Below are 10780 nucleotides of genomic sequence, written 5' to 3'. Positions count from 1 at the left end.
GTTTGCCTTAGGAAATGCCAACGAAGGCGCTGGGAAACCGTGCAGCAGACTTGAACGGCGAAGGCTCTCACAGCACTCCTGTTCCATCTTCGAGTTTTAGTTACTTAAACAGATTTGCAAATTCAGAAAGCTCAACAGATGAAGAAGGTACTTCAATATATTTATACACAGCAGGGGCTGAGACAGTTCTATGCATAGGTTTTAATGAAGTGTCATTTAAACTATATGTGATTTGTAAATTCACCATATGATACCGTTTCAGTTTTGCATCCTAAGCATATACTTCAGCTAGGCTCAGATACTAGTGTTACTGATTATCAAAGTTTGTGGCGTAATACTGGTTGTTTATATATTGATGTGGCTAGGGTATCTTGAGAGGCAACCAAACTGTGGATGACAATCCCCGGGGCTAGAACAGAAAAGCTACAAGTTTTGTTTTGGGTTAATGCAGTCTTCCAGGGCCTTGTTTTTAAAACTGTGTATGACCTTACATTACTGTAAATTGCCTCTCTTTTCTTTTCTCTTTTTTTTTTCTCCCCCAAGGTGGGGGTTTTGAATGGGATGATGACTTCTCTTCACCAGAGCCATCCTTTATATCAAAGGCAGCTAATAGTCTTATTAGTTCTAAACCACCTCTTCAGTCATCAAAGTACTTTTCTCCACCTCCACCTTCCCGGACTCTTGATCAGAACTGGTCACATTCATCCCCTTATTCCAGATTCTCTATCTCTCCTGCAAACATGGCAAGCTTTTCTCTTACGCATCTTACAGATTCAGATATAGAGCAAGGAGGTAAGTGATTTAGTTATAATAATTATTTCAAAACTACAAATTAAAAACTTTATGCAAAGATAGAAGTAATAGATATAAGTATTTAAAATGGAACAAGATTAACTTAGGAATATATTTTTAACACTATAAAAGTTATGTCTGGTCTTGTATTTCAGTTAAGACATAGCTTTCCATTTACATTGAGATTATTTACATCCAAGTTGCTACAAACTTGTGGTTGAATATTCTACAGAACATTTACAGGCCAAGCTCATAATTTTTCTGTTAAAAAAACTAGTGCTATATTTATATAAATGAAATCTATGCAGTCCTTAAGCACTTCTGTATAGCTGCCACACTATGGCAGTTGAATAATTCTTGTTATTGCACTGTCATAAGTCACAACTTTGTTTTCATTGCACAGGGTGAGGATGCTAGGAACATAATGTTTCTGCCACTGTTGTTTAAGCTTATTTTAAGGTTCAGTTTCTTTTCATATTGCTTTTTAGAAAGTGCATTCTTGACATTCTCAAGAATTGCAGCAAGTTTTCTAGAGCTGTGAGTAGGGTAATTTCTGTTAGGAGAACCAAACAGTCTGTTCATAGCAATATTGAGTACTAGCAGTATTTATTAACAGAAGCTTTTTGTCTGTAACAAAAAGGGTTTTTTTTAAGCTTTGATAAATTTTTGAGGGTTAAGAGAAGCAAAAATGAGCAGACTTGAATCAGTTCAGCATATTATTAATCTTGATAAAATGTTGCATTATTAAAAATAAATATTACTGATTGCTGAGCCTTGCTAATGGTCAATGTCTATAAAAATTGAATCGGTGATTATATATAGAACTGTATTGTTCTTGTATTGTGCTTATTGATTAGATAATGTTTGTTGCTTAGTAACTTGCAGATAAGAGAGATTATTTTGGCAATCCTACATTGCCTTACGTGTCCTAAGAAGTGACATTGAACTCTGCGATTTAAGCAGATGTCTACGTATAAATGTACCAAATGTTTACAGTAGTTGAAAGCTCTAGGGAAAGATTAACCAAAACTTGGAAGTGCGAAACAGCAGGATGCCAAGTTCTAGGGAGAGTCTTAGAAAGAAGCGAGGGTTGTGCAGAAGAATCTCACTGTACCTTATGACCTTTCCTCTACTAATAGGAAGCAGTGAAGATGGAGAAAAAGATTAAATGAATTAAAACTTCCTTGGATTACATACATAAAACACACAGACTTTGTGTCTGAGACTTCTTTATCTAAACTCTGGATTCTCCTGGAGTAACACAGGTAATCAGAAGTACTAAGAAATGAAAGTAAACACTGAAAGCAATGTTAAATCAGGACATTAATTTGAATGTGTATTTAACTTTGTAATGTATTTTTAAATCAGTGCAATTTTGCTTTTCATTGAAAGATGATTCTGCCGCTGTTTTCAAGTACTTGAAGTATTTTTCAGATAACTTAAGAAACAAGTAAAGCAATTACACTACAGTCTGGTTTATGTATGAGGTTGTATAATAGTCTTTTTATATTTTTCCATGTAGTTCATGACTTATTTGAAAATACACCTGTTGTAGAATTGTGTATAACTGTCCTGTGCAACAGGTGGCTGTGTTGCTGAAACTGTATGAATGATAGTTGATCAGTAGTGAGCCATATTTATTCAAAAAGATATCACTACATATTACTTTGCTTATTACAATTGCACTATGGATTATTCTTCCTTTATTTCCTGATGTTGTACAGAATCAAAATCTTAAATCTTTCAAGGAAAATAAGACAAGTTGAATTGGCCCAGTTATCCAGTTTAATTTGTCCTTTTTGTAGCCTTTGCTATGCACGGTACCTGTAAATCGTACATAACTTCTGAGTGTTATGTTAGACTTGCTGAAACCTTATATTCAGTACCATTTCTAAATGATAATGATTATAGATTGATTGTTAGTGTTCATGTTTTATAGGAAACTGGAAAAGAATATATGATATACTCTGGAATTTTTAGATGAAAGAGATAATGTCTCTTAATTCTTGAAAATGATCCTACTGACTGCTTAAACTGTAGTAGCATCTGACTATATCATAATTAAGGGCCTTCCAGTTTTTATTACAATTTCTGCCTTGAAGAGAGAAGAGGAAAAATTGGCTGTACAAAACTGTGACATTTATGAATCTTACAAAAAGTCTAATTTCAATAGACTGGATTTGGGCACACTTGGCCCTTCAGTTGTATGTTCTGTGAATTTTGAAGCTCACTCTTCTGACTGCAGATTGGGGCTGCCATTCAGAGGCCTGTGGTAAATCTACCTCTCAGTGATGTTATGGCAATTAAGAGTTAGATTAGTGGTTAATGCCCAATTTTGTACCCTTTATAAGGCCAGACCTATTTTAAGATGTCTGCAAGGCTCCATGGTACATCTTGAAATGCATACTGACCAAAAGATGCAGTAAAGTTTGCTCTGAAGCTGTCTGTAGGGAAGGGAATACAATGTGGCTTTTTTAACCTTCATACTCTACCATGCATTTAGCTAGTTTAATCCTTTAAACTGCTTGGGAAAAAAAAAAAATATCCTTATTACTCCAAAGTGAGTTCAGTTGAGAAACAAATCTCTGACCTCTTGGAATGCCTTATGCAGCTGCAGATCTGTAGGAAACACTAATAGGAACGGTTTACCTGGCTTTGTATTTTAGTGTACTAAAATACAAAGTACTTTGCATTATAGTTGCTATTTTGGCAGGCCTTCAGTATAATGGTGGTCCAAGTGCTCTGCGTTCAGATCCAGTCACCAGAGAATTTTCATTACATGAAGTATGGGAGGACTAGATATTTTCAGATGTGTAAAGTTTGGTTTTGTATACCTCTATATGCATTTTGATTTTTTAAGTATATTTTAAAATTACAGGACTATGTTAATTGCTTTTTTCCAGCATTATTTAGTCCTTAACCAGAATGGTTTCCATACCAATCAAAAGGGAATGATTTAGTTATAATGTTATTTAAAGTTGCCAATGTATTGTTGAGAGAACTCTTTCTGATGAGGCACTCAGGTTCAGAGTTAGTCAACTGTTGTTGATTATGAAGTGAGGAACTGAATTTTTCACGGACTTTTCCCAAAACATGATTTAAGAGGCAAAGCCAAGTAATTCTTAATACGGGCTTACAGTATACACTGTAGAGGGTTTAAGGAAGCTGTGTGCTACTCTCAATATTTTAAAATATGGGTAATAGACTTTGTGCACAAATTATTGCTTAGAAATTCCATAATTCCAACATTAAACTCCTTGATATACAGCTAGATTAACATATCTCATCCGTCTTCTGTAATTCTCACCATAGTAAGAATGAAACTCCACAATGGTCTGCAAAGAATGTGTGGGCTTACCTGCCTTGCGTGGTGAAAAATCTACTGTATCAGACCTGGAGTTCAACCTTAATTTTGAATCATTTGATTTAAAATATAGTCTAAGGTTAAATAAAAGCTTATACTCCAGAATGTTATAATTTGGCTGTGCATTTTGTTTCTTATAATTCTGGAAAATCAGATGTTTATCTTGCACATCAGGAATTTCCTTTGCTTGATGGAAATCTAAGATTTGTATTCTTTACCTGGGTTTAAAGAAAATCTTAAACAAGAAGTGAAAGTTTACTCCTTTGTCCAAATGGACTCATTGTTAATGAATTGCCAAAGGACCATTTTTTCCAAAATGAGCTGGGATGTGTATGATATTAAGCAAGGTAATGTCCTTTTCAGCTGTACAATGAAGAGAAAGAAATATTTAAAGTTGACTCACCTCACTTAAACGATGAATTTTAATTTCAGTAATCCAGTAGGCTGGATTGCAATAATATAAAAGGTCTTTTTTTGAAAAATTTATAGTTAAAAATCTGATCAACTACTAGCAATATTTAAATACCTGCCTAGCAGTCAGTGGCACAATGAAGACGAATCAGTAATTCCAACGTGTGACATCATAATAAGGGGATTTGCTACAACTCATTAAACTATATGTAATTTCTTGCACTAGCTACTTAAGCATGGTTTCCGTTTTAGAAGTACATTTATCTATTTTCAATGGTTTATTATGAGGACTGGTTACATTTTAATTCCTTCTCTAGTAGAATACCTTGATTATTTGAGTATTGAAGGCATTGTCTCAATTTGGCTACTGAAGTTATTTAAAAGATCTGATTTTTCCCACCTAAGGAAGTGTGTTTAAAAAGGAGGATATGTAGTGAGAAGCCAACAGAGCAAGAAGTGTCCAGTTTTAATGGAAACACCTGTACTCTCCCAAATCCCCAAGCTGCAGATATGTTGTGTGTATAACTGCATTTATGGAAACTGCCATTTTCATGGAAATGAGCAGATTAAACATTTTTTCATATCCTTATTGATGCACTAATGAAAGCCATTTAAGCCTCATTCTTTTTATCAGTATTTTTAGCACATTTTTATGTAGTACTCAATCTTTTTCATGAGGAGGCTGGTTGGTAGAAAGATTTTTTGTTTTATAATTAAGCACTATGCTAAAATGTCGGTGTTGTCAGGTGTTAGTGACATGGCTATTTTTGTTGGAGTTGGTGAAAGGTGGAATCCAAGTATATTAGCCTTATAAGAAATAGCCTTAAATAAGAATGGAGTGTACAAAATTACTTCAGCTTTAAGTCATACAGAAATATCCTTGTATGTTAATGGTTTTGGTACAAGACTGGAGAAAATCTAGAGGAGAGTCAAACATCATATAAACTTATTGAAAATAAGTATTTGTAATACCAGCAGCCTGTTTTTCAGAAACTTGAATATGACTTAGTCTTGTTTATGAAATTGTTTGAACTTGCACAGATGTAGGTGTAACTTAAATGATAAATGGTACTGATGTGTGTGTATATATAATGTTTAATTCTATTTGTAAATGAGAAACTATGTAACAAAATCATAGGTATGAGGTTTTCCTATTGTAATTTAATACAGGTATGAGGTTTATGGCAATATATCATAGTTAATGAAATTTCAGGTCAAAATGTCTTTAAATTGTGTACATTTTTAAATTGTAATTTCTACTGTATATTGATTATCATGCATAGTGTGATTCAAGAAACTGCTTGTAATTTAAAAATATTTAATATTAAAAATAAAATACAGTTATATATTTATAATCTCTTTGTCTATGTTTGTTCATTCTTAAACAGATGCCAGCAATGGATCAGGTCCACAGTATAGTATAGATCTACTTGTAAGATGTATTTGTTAGTGTCCAGAGTTTGAGAAAGTACCAAAAGCTCAAAGCTACAGTCCCAGCAGATGAGCCTACACTAAATAGTGTAATCACCTTTGATTTCTTCTAATATCACCCTTGTGTGAACTTCAGGTAATGTGTATACGCAGTCAGTAGAGAAACAATACTTAAAAATACTTAAAAAAACAATACTTAAAAAACCCCAGTGTAATTCTAAAAACTGAATATTGCTTTTAATCCTAGAATTAAGCATCTGTAGGAAGAATGGAGATTTCAGATTTTTTAAGTACCCTTCAGGAAACAGTTCAATGATATGTTTTGTCAGTATTTATTGAATTTATTTCTAGAAGATTATTTTATTGTTTTTTTAATCTAAGTGCATATGCTGAATGGACCTAAGATCACCAGGTAAATGTAGTACTTGTGTGTATTGGTAGCTGCTTTCACATGAGATGGAGACTGTTGCAGTCTGGGCACTCTGTGATGCAGGAGGAGAGTGTGGGGTTTTTTCCCCTCTTAACCTGTTGACTGTTAAGGTTGTGATGACACATCTCAGCAATGTCTGTAGTTAACGGAGGCTGTTGTGGAAGCTCCCACATCGTATCACAGCTGTTCTGAGTCCTGGCAACTGTTGAGACCTGGAAATAAGCAACTGATACCAAGATGATTTAACTTCATTAGGTAAAATGTAACTACTGGGCTGAAATTTGACCAAGACAGTGGTCATTACTGAGAACAGATGTGAAAGATCCCATGGCACTAAATTGGTCATATGATACAGAACCCTTATCAAAGAATTTGAGCACTTGCAATCTCTATCATAGCCGCCTTCTTGCAAGGGATGGAGGTGCTCTGTCTGTGGGCCTTTCTTCACACAGGTGGTACGATAACTGGCGTAGCCCTCGGCAGAACAGAGCTGAGACAGACTCTTTCCTCCCCCACCTGAGGACACTCCACCCGCTGAAGTAAGTGCTAGACTGACCCCTCCTGTAGCGACATTGACCTGCCTGGCTTAGCTTCCATCAGTCTGGCGGCAGCACCTCCATCCATACACAGGCTGCTGCGGTGCTGGCTGAGTGCTGCCTCCCCCTCCCATTTTGTTGTCACTCGGAGCCCTGTGAGCATCCAAAACCCGGGAGCCTTGTGCTGGCTGCTGTCTCCAGGCGCTGCCCCGCTCCCCGCCCCGGTAATGCCAATAGCTGGGGGCCCTGCGTGACTCCTCTGCCTGGGCCTGGTGTTTCGCCTCCGTACACGCGAGCCGCGTTACGGGGGTGCCCCTTCCCCACGAGGACGGTTACTTCGCGGGCCGGCAGCTGAGGCGCGGAACACCCGCCTGCGCCGGGCCGGGCCCGCCCCTGCCGCTAAAGCGACGTGTCGCGGCGGGCGCGCGGCAGCGCAGCCACCTGCCGGCGCGGCGGACAGCAGGGCCGCCTCCGCCGGGCAGGGTCGGGGCCGGGCTGCCGCTCCGGGTAGAGCTCCGGGCCGCGGGCGCGGCAGCAGCGCCTGCCTGGGGGCCTCCTGGCAGCGCTTCCCCGCCTCGTCCCTGGGGCTCTCCCCAGCGTGAGGCAGGTCCTGGTTCCTTCACAGGCTCCTGCTGACGGACCCTGGCCCAGCCCAGCGGACAGGCAGTGCCCCTGCTGCCCCCACAGACCCTCCTGCTGCTCCTGGCTTCCCACAGGTCTGGGCTATGTCACCCCTCGGGCCCTAGGCACCTTCTCCACAGCTGGTGGCAGGGGTAAGTCACGGAGGAGGGACACCAGTCCTGATGGACGGGTGCAGAGGGTGGAAAACTGGTATTTGGCTGCTCGCTCTCTTTGGTTTCTCTTGACCAGCCCACCAAGAGACCACCCCTGCTCCTGATCCCCTCTCCATCTCCATTTTCTCCTTCCACACCTATGCCACCTCCCTGGGGGGCCTGGCAGCCTGGCTATGGCTCCACGAGGTAGTTTCTCAGGGGGTTACAGCAGTGTATAGCAGTCTGAAAGCAAACCTCGGCCAGCTGAGCATCCTCTTAACCCACATCATCCCATTTGCTTTCCCTTAGCCTGACAGACTACTTCGCTCCGGCAGTTTGCTGACGCTTCCTTTTTCTTGGACTTTTCGTCCAGCTTTCTCTGCACGCTGCCTCCACGAACCTCCTCTTCACCAAGTCCTGCGGGCTGTTTTCCTTTCAAACAGCAGCTGCTTGTTTCTCTGCTCTCCCCAACAGCACTCTTCGCACTGGAGGGGGGGAAGTTGACTGGTCTCCTTTGTGCCTGCCTTTACTTTTCTGTCCTGCAGTTACGCCTTTTCTGCCAAGTGAGTTAGACTAAGAGCCCATAACAAGCCCAGTGCTTGGCTTTAGTCCTGTTTTCTTGCTTAAGATACCTGTGTGTCTAACATTTCTTCTAGGCTCCCACAACACAAGCTATTCGGTGCTGTCTTTCAGCATTTGTCACCTGGGTGCTACTCTAACCAAACTGCTTTGTGAATTGCTGTCCTTTCTGGCAAAACTGCCTCACTAGTGCTAAGGCCCCTGGGGATGGCCAGGATGCCCTTGCAGGCAGAGAACTGAGTCACTGTGAATGCCGAGCAGCTGAAGATGCCTCTAAAGAAATGAGAGAGGAAGTGATATTTACCACAGCACACCCGGGAACTGCTCACCACCTGCTCCAGCTAAGGTTGATGTCCTATACTGGGACAGTCAAGCACCTGTGGCTAGTTTGGTTATTTTTTATTGGTTCACCAACTCTCTAACTGCTTGTACATAATAACATCAGCATAAAAATTTTTTTTTTAAGACCAAACATTTCTATGACTACGTGAACCGGAAGAGAGTGGAAGGAAGTATTTTGGAAACGGTGTCTCTGTAACATTGATTGTTGGTGTTAAAGGCAGGGTTGCTGTGAGGCTGCTGTCTTCAGATGTAGTGTTGGCACAGAATCTAGCCTGCGGGAGGGTAAAATTTCAATGCTGTCATCTGCCTTGCTAACATGTGAGGAAGGAACATTGCTGTGTCTTTTTGGAGAGCCTGGAGAATAAATACTGCTCTGCTCCAGTTGAACTGGGGCAGAAACTGCAATTAAGCCCCACCATTATTTGATTGTTGTTGCAAGAGGGAAATGCTTTTTTGTGTGTGTGTGGTGGGGACCAGCCCAGAATGCAGAGATGCTGTGGGTGAAAACATGTTGCTGGCTAGGAGTTTCTGAGCCTCTGTATGAGTTAGCGTGTTGTGTTTCCCTCTAGTGGACTGCTCATAAATACAGTGGAAACCTATTCCTACAAAAAGCAATTACCAGGAGTTCAAGAAGAGATTACTTTCTGAGTGAGAGCCTGACGGTTCTGTCTAATACCCCACACATAAGCCTGCATATGTACAACAAGGCGGTGTATCGTTTTTTATAACTTGTGGTAACTAGAGCTGGGAGAAAACAGAAGCATGCGAGATCTAAAAACAGAGGCAATGTGTTATCAAACCGAATTGACCATCGTACTTCTGATATTTTTTTGAGTTGTGGTTCACTCTTCCTGCAGGAAGACTGGATCAGCTTGGAGACGGTTTTCTTACGTGCAGTGTGAGAGAAGTCTCTCTGGTTCGAGGCCTGCTTATAAGAAGGTAGAGAGGTGTCTGTTTTTCACTTGGCTTCCCATATGTGAGGATACCAGTAGGTGATTCACTGCATTTTTGTTTCAATTATTCCGTTCACTTGGCCTCTGCTCCCTCTGTAACTTCTTCCTTCCAGCTGAAGGAGGATCTGTTGTTCCTAAAAAAGGATTTTCCTCCTTTGTTCATCTGCACAGGTCATCTTGACTAATAACATTCGCAACTTCTAAAACGAACCTCACTAAATTTAGAGAGACAGTAGTGAACAAGTAAACAAACATCAAACAAACAAACTTGCCTCAGATCATTTGTTCAGCATGAAACTGTGCAACAGTTAAAGATACTGGTGTCATGTTTTTACAGCACATTGATGCTTAATACCAGTACGTCTACTCAAACAATGAAGACTAAAACCAAAGGAAAGAAGCAAAGGCATACTGTTGACAAAGAAGCATTTTCTGAGGAGTCAGCAATGAGAAAAAAAGAACTGGTGAATTGTTTGCGACACAAAGAAAGGAGGAATGGGGGAAACAAGGAGAGCAGCAAGATCACTACAACCAGAGCCAAGCATCCTTGGAGCAATAAGGACAGGCATTTGAGGAGACTGGAAAGCAACGAGCGGGAGAGGCAGAGAATGCACAAGCTTAACAATGCGTTCCAGGCCTTGCGGGAGGTGATCCCTCATGTGAGAGCTGAAAATAAACTTTCCAAAATAGAGACTCTCACACTGGCCAAAAATTACATTAAATCCTTGACCTCCATTATACTCAGTATGTCCAATGGACACTTTCCAGCAGCAGAAGGGGTGGGGGAAGCCTGGATGTCCAAATTGTACCAGCATTATCAACAGCAACATGGGGATGATGATCATGAGGAACAGCTATAAAAATATTCCACATAGATTCACAGCTTCAGCCAAAACACCTACAGTTAGCTACCACTGTAATTCTTTTTTCTTCTTCTTGCATGATAATACATGTCAGTACATAGAGGTTTTAAGAGATTATTTTTGCCTCCAGCTGTCCTCTATTTTTTCTTAAGACAAACAGGTAACACTCATGGCTATAGCTTATATGGCATATTAAAAAATTACCTTAAATTATAAGAATTTTTCAAAGCTTAATGGATATATTTGTGTGGTGCATCAGGGTCTGGAAACCTATCCTATAACGTTGTAGTTGACTTGAAAGTAAAG

The 10780-nt window shown here is 40.0% G+C and overlaps 2 protein-coding genes across 2 annotated transcripts in view; both read left to right on the top strand.

The window, feature by feature from the left end:
- The window catches only part of LMTK2 (lemur tyrosine kinase 2), a 30868-nt gene extending 28626 nt beyond the window's left edge, over positions 1-2242 (top strand). The window contains 3 exon segments of the mRNA XM_059826593.1: positions 12-147; positions 544-792; positions 1932-2242. Coding sequence (XP_059682576.1) covers positions 12-147; positions 544-792; positions 1932-1960 — 414 coding nt within the window. The 3' untranslated portion in view covers positions 1961-2242.
- A 7743-nt stretch (positions 2243-9985) lies between these two features.
- On the top strand, positions 9986-10471 carry BHLHA15 (basic helix-loop-helix family member a15). Its single transcript, XM_009809760.1, has one exon. The coding sequence runs from the start codon at positions 9986-9988 to the stop codon at positions 10469-10471; it is 486 nt and encodes a 161-aa protein (XP_009808062.1).
- Positions 10472-10780: the final 309 nt, after the last annotated feature.

Source organism: Gavia stellata, chromosome 18 (assembly GCF_030936135.1).
Source record: "Gavia stellata isolate bGavSte3 chromosome 18, bGavSte3.hap2, whole genome shotgun sequence".
NCBI lineage: Eukaryota > Metazoa > Chordata > Aves > Gaviiformes > Gaviidae > Gavia > Gavia stellata.
This window is presented reverse-complemented; position numbering and strand designations above follow the sequence as displayed.